Below are 12,808 nucleotides of genomic sequence, written 5' to 3'. Positions count from 1 at the left end.
GACTTGTTCCAAATCATAGTGTCAGCAGAGCCAAGACTAAAGTCTGAGTCACCTGACTTGAACATTTGGTTCATGTTTTGTAAGTGAGGGAAATGTTTGGAGACTTTCTGACCATCTGAAATTCTCTGAGTGAGAGAATTCTCCGAATGAGGCCTGAAGAATGAGAGGGTCTCTCTCAGTTCCAGAAATGACTTTTTCCAAGAAGAAATAGGGCCCTAAATTATCAGGGATAGACCACCAGACTATCCAAGGACTCGATTGACTCTGTAACTCTAGAATAAAGGTGAAACCCAGTAAAAATGTAAAATATTTTGTCTTAATAGTAACATATATTTTAGATGCTTTTTGGTTTGCAAATTGTAAGAAATTATCACACAGTTTTCTAATTTAGCATATTTTGGAGTTGATGTTTTGCCATTTGATTCTTTTTCCAAGTTGGTAGCTTTTGAAGTAGAGCGAATTAAAGTTGAAGAAAATAACCCATTGAAGATAATAAAGCATGTCAGAGAACTTGCCGAGCAACTATTCAAAAATGTAAGTAAATATGTTTTAGACAGTCATTAATTTTATTTTATTTTATTTTTTAAAAAGATTTATTTATTTGAGAGAGAAAGAGAGTGGGTGTGTGCGCAAGTTGGGGGAGGGGCAGAGGGAGAGATTCTTTCTGGCAGATTCCCGCTAAGCATGGAGGAGCCCCACTGGGGCCCCCATCCCAGAACCCATGAGATCATGACCTGAGCCAAAATCAAGAGTCAAATGCTTAACCAACTGAGTTACTCAGGCACCTCAGACAGTCATTAATTTTGAAACTATGTAATTATTTTGTTTAAAAAACTAAGAAGTGTCATCTTTCTAGTTGTCTTTTTGCTCTGACTTAAAACCTTTGGGATTATAAATTACAAGATACTACAGTTGGTACTGTGCATCAAAACAGACCTCATTTTTCAAAGTGATTTTCCTGTCAGTCAACTATGTTATGAAAACATCTTAGTCACAGTTTTCCCGTTTGTTTTGTGCCCTCATTGTGATTTTCATTTAGGACCCTGTGTTCTTGAGAGCAAACTGTTCATTTTTAAGACATAAAGATTAGACTCATTGGAGACCAGAACTAGACCTGACCAATGTGTCCGCTTTAGTGTGGTGTAGTGACTGTCAGCTGGATCAGGAAAATTGTTTGAGTTGTATTGTTTTGAGCAGACAGGGAGTAAAAAGCTGAAAGAAAGAGAGCAGGTTGCCAAGTGACCACAGAAACTCAAGGGTAGAAATATTCCTTTTATAGAAGGAATGCAATTAAGTTATAAAGATTGGGATGTGATAAAGTATGAAATAATCATTTGGATGCCAAGACAGAAGAGAACCTAAGGTGACAGGGAGATTACATGCATGCAGAAAAATGGATTTTGGCTAATGATTGCTAGTCATACTTCCTACCTGTAAAGCTTTTCAGAGTTGAAACTTGTACAAAGAAAAGGAAAGTAAATGGCAAGTATGGTTTCCCAGGGGAAAGTTGAAGGAAGGTGCATTTCAGGAAATATATTTAAGAAGGATTTGGGGTCAGTATTGCAGTATCGTTTAACTTAATTATTCGAATAGGTGGAACTTTTTGGACATTGGGTCATAAGTCAGTGCTTTGTCACATCCATTTGAAATCTGAGACCCAATTGGATAAAAACAGGAATGCTAAGTTGTGTTTGTTTCATGTTATTCAGTTATTTATGAATTTTATTTCTGAAGTTATTTTAAAATTTATCCCTTTGACTAATACCCTACACTCCACATACAACTGTGTCCAATATAATAAATCTATTTCTTGATTAGTGTGCTGACAGTTTTAAAAAAAAGAGTTCTGTCAGAAGGAAAATGTGTGTTCTGTGGTGGTCTTCGGCATTTATGATGGCTGTGTAGAACTACTGTAGAGCATGACCACATGAGAAATTTCTGTTGACGTATTGTAATAATAATAACAAATATTGAGTGTTTAGCACAATGTACCAGGCATGGGATTAAGCATCATCTGTAATCTTCACAACCACAGTGTTAAGATAGGTGTCATTATCCCTATTTTACTGGGGATAATTGGCTCAGGATCATATGGCTATGAAGTGATTGAATCCAGATTTTAAATTCAGAAACTTTCATCTGTCCAGTTCCTAAGCCTATTTTCTTTCCCCGCATTAGGCTGGCTCATCTCTAGCTGGAAAAATAGTGATATTTCCAATGACTGACTTTTATACTTTGTTCTTTATAAAGCACTTTAACATACTTTCTCATTTGATCTTGTAAATGACCATGGGACATAAATAGGGCAGATGTTGATATGTGAGGAAACTGAAGATAGAGGTTTTTTTTCTTGCCCACTAGGAGTGATTTACTGATGGATTTCAGAAAAAATAGCGAAACATCAAATGGGAATCAGTGTTTGAGATTTTGGGACTGATCCCTTGAATAACTGAATGTTTATTTCTTAGATCTTTACAGGACTATTCCAAAACTGTAAAATTTTATAGCCTGTAAGTGACCAGAGCTGGGGTTCTGACACAGGTTTGTCTCTGTTACATGACTGAGTACATAGTGTATGTAAGGGAGTGTGCCAAGCCACTTTGATGCAAAAACAAAGTAATTTCCTTTTTTGCCATCCTAGAACTTAAGTTTTATGTTAGCTTACACTACATACTACGCACTCTACTATATTACATAGTTTACACTAAGCTGACACAAAACTGAAAACTGCAGTAAAATAAATAATAATTATACATTCTTTTTTTTTCTCTTTAAATAGACACTTTATTATATCTACAGGTGATAAAATCCCAGAGCTACTGTTAGGCACATAAATACAGACCCTGCTAAATATTTAATGTTATCGAGCTTGTGCGACTCCAGCATGGTTTTGAGGCCAGTGACCTCAGTGTCTATCTTCCTGTTTGTTTGGGTGACAGCCTGATCTTGCTGGGCATGCAATGACACCATTTCTGTCCTCATTTCCAGCAGCTTCCTTTCATTCAATGAATACAATTCTTTTTTTTTTTTTTTTAAAGATTTTATTTATTTATTTGAGAGAGAGAGAATGAGAGACAGAGAGCATGAGAAGGAGGAGGGTCAGAGCAAGAAGCAGGCTCCCCGCCGAGCAGGGAGCCCGATGCGGGACTCGATCCCAGGACTCCAGGATCATGACCTGAGCCGAAGGCAGTCGCTTAACCAACTGAGCCACCCAGGCGCCCCCAATGAATACAATTCTTGCACTGTGCTCTTTTCTAGATTGAAGTCTAATTTGATACCTGTTTGGACTTTGATTACTTCATCCATTACTTGTTTTAACTGATGTAGTTTAGGGTTTATTTTCTCATTTTCTGCTCTGAGGGCTGAAAATTCACTCTTCTCCAAAATAATACCTTTTTTCACATTAGCAATCTGCGGCATTATTTGCTGAACAGCGATCTCCTGCTGCATCTTGGTGACCATATCCTTGTAGACAATATCCATGTTGGTGTCCATGATCTTGACCAGTGCAGAGGCAGTGATTCCTGCTTGCTGGGTTGGGAACCCATTTTCTTCGAGTAAACACACTAAGGCATGGGTGTCAAAGTAGAGCTTCTTGTTCCCACAAGCGGTGAAATCTCTCCTTTTGTGCTCCAGATCTCTCCTGTACTCCAGCTGCAGGCTCCCAGCAGAAGGGCTTAGTTCTGTCCTGGAGGAAGCAAGGGCGGCCACTTGGCTGTGGCACAGGTGGAGGGCGCCGATGGCCCAGGCACCTCCAGACAGTCACCTCCCCACGGGCTTCAGCAGCCTGCCTGGATTTGGAGGGAAGGGATGGAGGGTCCTGGGCATTAGCACTCTCGGTGGGCAAGAGGCCGGCACAGGAAGGGCATGAGCAGCTAAAAATTATAGCTTCTTAAAGGTAAATATAAAACATACATAACATGCACCACACCTATCCTTTAAAAACAACACTTTTAAAGTGATCACCATGAGGAACTGTATTACTAGGTAGGAGACGTAAATCGCCCTTCAAATGTACTCTATATTTTTTAACCCTTATTGGGCTTTTTCCCCCCAGTCTAATTCTATTCCATTTAGTTTAATCAATTCCATTCTTTCAGTATGTATTTATTAAGCATATGCTAGTGCCAGGCATTTTCTAGGTACATGATTCCCCTAATATCCTTCAAAAGAGGATACATGTACACGATGAGTAAGAATTTCAGAATATCCCCATGGATTGTCATCAGACTTTCTGAGATTCCTTCTAGTTGTAAGATTCTAAATTCCACATGGTTCCCAACATTTCTGAAGTGAATACATTACAAAGTTAAAAAGGAGAGCATGATGGTAAAGTTATTTTCTTGGGTTATGCAGGAAGTCTAGGGGAGGGAGGATGGTCTCAATGCAAAGAAAATAATCTAGATGGTTCTATTTTTAACTAGCCAGTTTTTGTTTTTTTTTTAATCACATTCTAAAATTCCCTTTTGGTAAGCAGGAACCAACCATATAATTTGACTGTTTCCTTATTATTGGGTTAGAATTGAGACCTGGTGATTCCACTTAGATGTTTGTAAATACTTTGTTGCAGTAAAGTCTGGTATGTGTACCTAGTCTTTCTGCTTCACTTATCTTTGAAGTACTCATAAATGAACCTTAATTTCTCAGTTTCTTCTCACCACTCCTTTATATTGCTTTTTAATGAGTCAGAATGTGAGGAGACATGAGTAGGATGTTGTTAACCGGGTTTAGGTGCTCTTCTAACTTTCTGGAGCTTCCTAAATAACTAAGGAAAGAATTTGGTGACTTAAGTAGAGGAGGGGAATCATAAGGGAACATGAAGGAGAAGGAAGGGAATAACTCCATTTGAGACAAATTGTGTAAGCGTTGATAAGGTTTATACCATGAAGATTATCAATCATTCATTATACAGCTTTTCTTTCCATTCTCACTGGATAATGCTGGATCTGGATCTGCTCACTTTCGCTTTCAGAATCTTCATGTCTGTATGACAGACAGCACATTTATGTACTTAATGGCTCTATCTCTATGATTCTCCATACACACTTACAAAGGACCACTAACTACACACAAAATGGGAATGTTAAGATAGGCCCAGATAAGAGCTTTATAAAACCTCCATTCGAAGGCATCAAGAAATCAGTTGGACATGTGTTTTACTGTTTTACATAGTACCATTTTTCTAATTTGTTTTGCATCTGCAATAGTACATAAATATTTGCTAGACTGTGTAATTTGTCTGACAGCTTTCTTAAAAGAAAAATGAGAAGACTTGGACTTTCTTAGAGAATAATATGAGATTTCTATTTGTGCTTTAAGAGTATTTCATTGCCCAGGATTGCAGTGAATAGATTTTAAAATCCTAATGGGAGAACAAAGCCCACATACAGGAATAGCCTTTGTAAATCGTATAAGGTCTATAGCGTTTACATTTCTGCATAAAGTTAATTTCACTACCAGGCAAATTTAATCTACACTGTTGATATTTGTACTCTTTGCCAACTGTGAATTAAAGGATTTTGTTGTTGTTATAGGAAGGAAGTAAAATACTGTGATCATCTTTAGCCTTAAAAAATCAAACCATAAACAACTTACTTAGATTATTGTGGTGAAATGAAGCCCCTAACCCAAGCATAAAAATCACACTTCTTCCCTTATCTTATCTGATTTATTTGTTCATTTTTAAGTCAGGTTTAGTATGATACAATTTACATATAGTAAGATTTACCTTTTTTAAATGTTCTCTAGATTTTGACGAATGAAGCTATACAACCATCACTACAATAAGGACATAGAACATTTTTGTCACCCCTCCGAAGTTCTTTAATTTGTTATAATCACTTCCTCCTACCATCTCAAACTTAGTAACTGATCTGTTTTCTGTCTCTGAAGTTTTTGCCTTTTCTGTAGTGTCAGTATGTAGCTTTTGAGTTTGGTTTCTTTCACTTAGCATAATGCATTTCAGATTCCTCTATGTTGCTGCCTGTATCAGTTGTTTACTCCTTTTCATTGGTGAGTAGTATTCCATTGTGTGGATGTATCAAACTTGTATTTCTCTGTTAATGAACTGAAGGGCAATTTTGGCAATTATGAACAAAACCACTGTAAACATTTGCGCTGGTTTTTGTGTGAACATAAATTTTCCTTTTTCTTGGATAAATATTTAGAAGTAGGATGCTGGGATATATGGTATCAAAATATTAACTTTATAAGAAACTGCCAGACTGTTTTCCCAAATGTCTATACCATTTTGTATTACTACCAGCCATATATGAGTTCCATTTGTTCCACATCTTTAACAAAGTTTGGTATCCTCAGTTGTCTTTTTGTTTTGTTTTGTTTTGTTCTTAGGCATCCTCATAGGTGTGTGGTGGTATCTTATGGTTTTAATTTGCATGTCAGCAGGTCAGTGAAAGTATAGGTCTCTTTCCTAGTCACTACATGCTCCCTTGGCACTTGTGAAAAGAGTACTTGTCTTAGAATATAAAGCCTTCATCTTGAATCATAAATTAGAGCAGTGGTTCTCTACAGGAGAAACCCTCCCCTCCAGAAATTTGGCTGTGTCTGGAGACATTTCTGTTTGTCACAGCTGGAGAGGGTGTGCTACTGGCATCTGGTACGTGGAAGCCACGGTAGCTTCTAAACATCTTACAATATACAAGATACACACTACCCCCCCCCCACCCAAACAAAGAATTATCTAGGTCAAAATGTTAATAGTACCATGGCACAGAAACCCTGAATTAGGGCAGCCAGCACATTAGATATTAAAGTCATACATCAAATTTATTTGTATTAAGGATGCAACTTTAATTCAGTTGGGTGATCATTGAAAGTCCTGTGAGGATGGAAAATTGAGAATGTTTCCTTCCATCAATATTGTATTCATAGCTAAGCAACCCTAAAAAGTCCAGTTACATTTTGTCAGTGTTTAATGACTTAGTCCAGTGATAGTATTGATTTCAGCTATATTTGTAAGGATTTGTATAACTTGCTATCCCATACAGCCCTATGAATAATTGGTGCACATTAAATAATTATTAAATAACCTAAATTAATATGGGAAATTTTGCAGCTGCTAACAAGGTCACATCGATTTGTCATTCACTGCTGAGACCAACATGTAGGAAGAAATTTTTTTCCCCAATGTTGCCTACTTTGGATTTCCAGTAGGGTTTGGGGCTTTTGTTTTATTTTGTTTGCTTTGCTTTTATTTGAAGTGCATTCTCAGCCTTATTTTCCGTAAGCCCTAGGCATATTCTCATTTGGCTTGCCAAAAAAAAAGAAAGAAAGAAAGAAAAGAAAAATCCATGTTTCCAGACCAGATGGTATGTGTGTCATTTTTTCAAGTCTGAGAAATTCACTGTACTTCCCAGTACTATCATATATTCTCAAAGCAGGATTACAGAGCCCATTTCTTGAAAATCATTATCTAATTGTAAAATTCCCTCTAAACAATAGTGCATTTTGCTGGCTTTTTTGGGCAGTTTATCTTGGTTGCCTTGGACAAAATTGTTACCGTGTTCTCTATAAGTGTTTAGTTGCCTGAATTCTTTGTTAGTAATTTATAATTGCATTTCTCTACAATCAAAGATGAAAATTTGGCAGCTTCTTTATTCTATTGAAAATAATGAATTTCCTTGTTTCTACAAGGATGTTCAACAACAAAATTGGGCTGCAGTTTTTAATGAGCTCAGTAATCTTCAAGGGACTTGCCCAAATGCAGTTGAAGTTCCAAGTAAGAGCAGATGTTTCTAAGAATATGCAGAGTTCACTGAGCCTTAAACTTCTCATTTCTTGTCTTCTCAAAAGTCATTATGTGAGTGATTAACATAACATAATAAAAAAAAAAAAAGTCATTATGTGACCAAGTTGGGTGTAAGGTAGCAAATGTGTTTCTTTATATTTACCACACTGCCCGTTAGAGGGCAGCAATGTACAGACACAGTGGCCAGAAAACCAAATACTTGTGTTTCAGGGGCATGAGCCCTTTTTGCATCTTCTAAACACAACTGAATATAATTTAGTAACTATCCCATAATCTGAATTTTTATGAGGAATATCTATACAGCTACAGGATAGCCTCATTTTGAACTTTGTTTTAAAGTGATTAAAAAATGCTTTTTAGTCTTAATTGTGTATAGATTTGGTTTATAATATTTCAAATGGCTTATGAGAAGAAAAACACTATTAATGACTAATAGCAATATCTTTTCTTTAATAAGTGATTTCTGTTTTAAGCCTTACTGACTACAATTATTATTGTTGTTAAAATGTAAGTAGCTGGTGATATGATGGGATTCCTGGGAGAACAATATAGTTTAAGTTTTAGAGGCATGGTGTCATACCATAATATATGCAGTGAATAAATATTTTTTTCAAATGAATGTACTCTAAATTTTTGGAAAACAGCTTTCATATTTATTCTGGGGAATAAATATGTGTGTATGTGAGTGTTCTAAAAGCCTTCCTATAACAACTCATTTTGGCCTCACAAGAACCTTATGAAGTAGGTACTGTCGTATTATCTAGATTACAGATGAGGAAACTAAAACACAAGTGGTGAGTGAATGGACACAGTACCAGGTCACATGACTAGTAAGTGGCTGAGCTGGAATTGGACCCAGAGGTCTGACATCAGAGACCAGGCACTAAAATACTTTGTTGTACTACTCTCTCATTGAATTGTCTAACCTCTCCCTCTGAAGTGTAGTGCCACCTGTCTCACTTTCTTACACAGAGTCCTGTTTGGGGGCTCTTCACTCCATTAGCCTTTTTAATCTTTCACTGGTACCAATTGCCATACTATATTAATTATTATAGGCTTATATAAGTTTTGATATCTGGGAAGTGTGACTTTTCCACTTACTCTTCTTGAGAATTATCTTGACTATTTTGGGATCTTTATTCTTCCTTATAAAGTTTAGGTGAACTTAGCACATTGCAGGATTTTGACTAGAAATAATATGTGTATCCTTATTTTTCTAAATGACCTTAAGTCATTCTTGGAACAGTATAAAAGAATATACAGTAAGAGAGTTAGATAAGATATAGTTAGAAAGGATACTAGCATCACTAGGATCCATTTTCTACTTTTATTTTTCCATGTTTTAAAATTTGTTACAATAAATATTATTTACATCATGGAAAATAAGTTGAAAATTTTAATTCTTATTACAAAGAAAATAAATGTAAATAGAAGCAGGAGTAATGAAGAATGTACTTTAAATGATTCTGATCCAGACCTCAAAATCCACATGAATTACCTTTCCAGCCTGAAAAAAAAATCTGCCAATGGGTTTTAGAAAATTGATATTTGTAACTTTGAGAAGGTATCTTAGACATTGTGCCTAAAGAACAGAGAAAAACAAACATACTACTTTTGAAAAGGACAGTTTCAGAAACTATAGAGAAGTGATACTGGTGTTAATCCAGGCATAATTTTAGAGGAGTTTTTTCAGCATATAGTTTAGAAAGTGGTGATCATGAAGACTTGGAGAGAAATTTATTTATTTATTGTCCCCTGCCTTTGCTAAAGATGCAAAGGAAAAATACAAAGTAATAAGGGTTACTTTGGCAAGAACAAGTTTTATATCTGACTTCACCCTCTCAGGAATCTTGTTAAGAGAAGCATAAGTATATCTCTTAGGCAAAGTTATTTACCCAGTATCACGTAATGAGTAGAACAAAAACTAGAACCCAGGCTTTTTTACACTTAAAAGAGTATTAATTCCATTGTGTTGCTGAGATATGCTGCCTATATCATCTTCCATGACCCAGCTGTTTATCTGGGTCTGGCCAAATAACCATAAAGAATTGTGGGGAACAGCTCTCATAGATGATGACGATGTCCATTTTAACTGTCTGAAGAACATATACAGTAGTACTGAGCTTAATCTACAACATGAATAATAGGTTCAGGGGGAAAGGGGAATTTTCTGGTTGCAAAGGATAATGGTGGTAAAGCAGCCTTCCCTGTAGAATGTTATTGAAGGATGGATTCCATTCTGCCTGTAGTATTTGAAATATAATCCTACTTAACTAGGTGACTAGATAAAAATTTATGCCAGCCTTAAGGGTCTATGAAAATATTAACTGACACATTTAATTCAATTACTGCCAGCCTAACATGTGTTCAACATTGTGTCCCACTCATTAGGAAATAGTTTAGGGTGCCTGCTATGTGCCAGGCAGCTTCTGGGTGCAACAGATATATAGCAGAGGACAAAAAATATTTTTTTGATTGACTGAAATGTTGGCCCTCATGGAGCTTCATTTTAGTAAGAGAAGGGTAGACAATAAACGAGTTAAATAGAATTTATAATATGTGAGAAGGTGATAAGTTCTAAGGAGAAAAATATAGTAAGAGGAATAGGGAGTGTGTTAGGGGGTATAATTTTAGATAGGGTGGCCAAGAAAGGTGGCATTTGAGCTAAGAAATGCAGAGAGGGATAGAGGATGCTATTCAAATTGTAGGGGGATAGGCAGAAGGAACAGTTAAGTGCAAAGGCCTTGAGGTGGGAACAAGAAGGCCTATGTGGCTAGAGCAGAATGAAGGAAAACAGTAGCAGGACACAGTCCTGTAGGAAAGCCAGATTTTGTAGGGTCTTGTAAATTATATTAGGAACTTTGGATTTTACTCTCAGTGAGATGAAGAGCCATTTGAATGAATATAGTTAGGTGATGGTTTGACATACTTTTAACTAGATCACTCTGTCTGCAGTGTTAAGAATAGAGTAAGGGAAGGAGCGAGGGTGGAAGCAAAGAGACCAGTCAGGAGACTATTCTTCTGTGGTAATTTAGAGATGTTGGCTTGAACCACAGTGTTGATGTAAAGTGGTCAGATTATGGACATATTTGAAAGGCAAAATCCAAAAGGTTTGCAGAGGAATGGATAATTGGGTTTTAGAGGAAGGCATTAAGATGACTAAGCTTTTCACCTGAGTAGAAAAATAAATATGGCATTTACTGAAGTGAGGAAGGTATAGAAAACAGATTTGGAAGAGATGAAGAGTAAGTGCTCCATTTTGGACATATATTTAAGATGTTATTTTAAATCCAAATGGAAATACTATGTGTGGACAGTTGAATATATGGGTATGGCATTCAGGAGAAAGCTCAGTGGGGGATAAAAATTTATGAATTCTTGGTGTTTCTATGGTTTAAATATTGAGAATGGAAGCCGTCACCAAGGAAATAAGTATAAATAGAAAAGAGGCCCAAACTCTGAGTCCTGGGGTTTTCACATAATTAAGAGATAAGGAAGATGAAAAGTAGACAAAGATGTAGCAAGAAGACCTAGAAACCAAGTGAAGAAAGCCTTCATGGAGAAGGAGTAAGAGTGATAAGCTATATTAGATGCTGCTGATAGATCACGTAAGAAGTAAGATTCTGGTACTCTGTTTTATGGCATGTGTAATCACTCATCTGTCTGATTTCAGTTTGTGGTCCTCTGAGCTCCCACTCTCTGCCTGGCAATCTGCCATTGTTATTTTAACTTTTGACTCATTTTACCTGTTTGATGTTGCAGGAGAATCCCAACCCTCATATGGCATTCCAGAAAGTTCCACGCCCGACAGAAGGATCCCACTTGCGAGTTCATATTCTTCCTTTCCCAAAGATTAATGAAACTCGGGTACAGGAATTAATACAGGAAAATCTTGCTAAGAACCAGAACGCACCTCCTGCTTCACGGGTGGAAAAGAAATGTGTTGTGCCAGCAGGTCCACCTGTTGGTATGTATTTGTCTGTTCTTTTGTTTTAAAAGTAAACCTCTCATCAAGATATAAGACACAAAAATGAAAGTGTACCACTTGACAAATTTTTACAAAGTAAACAAACTTGCATAACCAGAATTGGAGCATTGTTAGCACTCAAAACACTGTTCCATTCACTGTCTCTCACAAATGGTAACCATTAACCTATCTGCTACCACTACAGTATCTTTTCTTTTTAAAAAACAGCTATATTGAGATAGAAGTCACACACAATAAAGCTCACTCTTTAAAGTGCACAATTCAATCGTTTTTAGTATATCCCAGAGTTGTGCACCCATTTTCACTATCTAATTTCAGAATATTTTCATTATGCCAAGTAGAAATACCCATACCTAGTAGCAGTACTCCCATTTTCCCCCAAAACTACTCCTTCCCTAGCATGAGGCAATAATCTACTTTCTATCTTTATAGATTTTTACCTATCTTAACATTTTATATACATGGAGTTGTACAGTATGATCTTTTGTAACTGGCTTCTTTCATTTAGCATAATATTTTCTTTCCTTTTTTTTTTTTGCTTAAAATTTTTATTATTTATTTTTATTTAAATTCAATTAATTCACATATAAATGTATTATTAGTTTCAGACATAGAGGTCAGCGATTCATTAGTCTTATATAATACCCAGTGCTCATTACATCACGTGCCCTCCTTAATGTCTATCATCCAGTTACCCCATCCCCCACCTCCCCTTTCCTCCAGCAACCCTCATTTTGTTTCTTATGCTTAAGAGTCTCCTATGGTTTGTCTCCCTCTCTGATTTCATCTTGTTTTATTTTTTCCTCTCTTCCCCTATGATCCTCTGTTTTGTTTCTTAAATTCTACATATGAGTGAGATCGTATGATAATTGTCTTTCTCTGATTAACTTATTTCCCTTAGCATAATACCCTCTAGTTCCATCCAAATCATTGCAGATGGGAAGATTTCATTTTTTTCATGGCTAAGTAGTATTCCGTTGTATATGTATATACCACATACTCTTTATCCATTCATCTGTCAGTGGACATCTGGGCTCTTTCCATAGTTTGTC

General features: G+C 36.4%; 1 protein-coding gene across 3 annotated transcripts in view; it reads left to right on the top strand.

The window, feature by feature from the left end:
- SBF2 (SET binding factor 2) overlaps positions 1–12,808 on the top strand; it is a 472,728-nt gene that overhangs the window by 270,699 nt on the left and 189,221 nt on the right. For all 3 annotated transcript variants that reach the window (XM_045894160.3, XM_045894159.3, XM_045894158.3), the window contains exons 13-14: positions 436–534; positions 11,531–11,735. In XM_045894160.3, coding sequence (XP_045750116.1) covers positions 436–534; positions 11,531–11,735 — 304 coding nt within the window. The remainder of the gene's footprint in view (positions 1–435; positions 535–11,530; positions 11,736–12,808) is intronic.

This window comes from Mirounga angustirostris, unplaced genomic scaffold (genome assembly GCF_029215605.1).
Source record: "Mirounga angustirostris isolate CCGP_5_RB_7025 unplaced genomic scaffold, mMirAng1.0.hap1 SCAF_13, whole genome shotgun sequence".
NCBI lineage: Eukaryota > Metazoa > Chordata > Mammalia > Carnivora > Phocidae > Mirounga > Mirounga angustirostris.
This window is presented reverse-complemented; position numbering and strand designations above follow the sequence as displayed.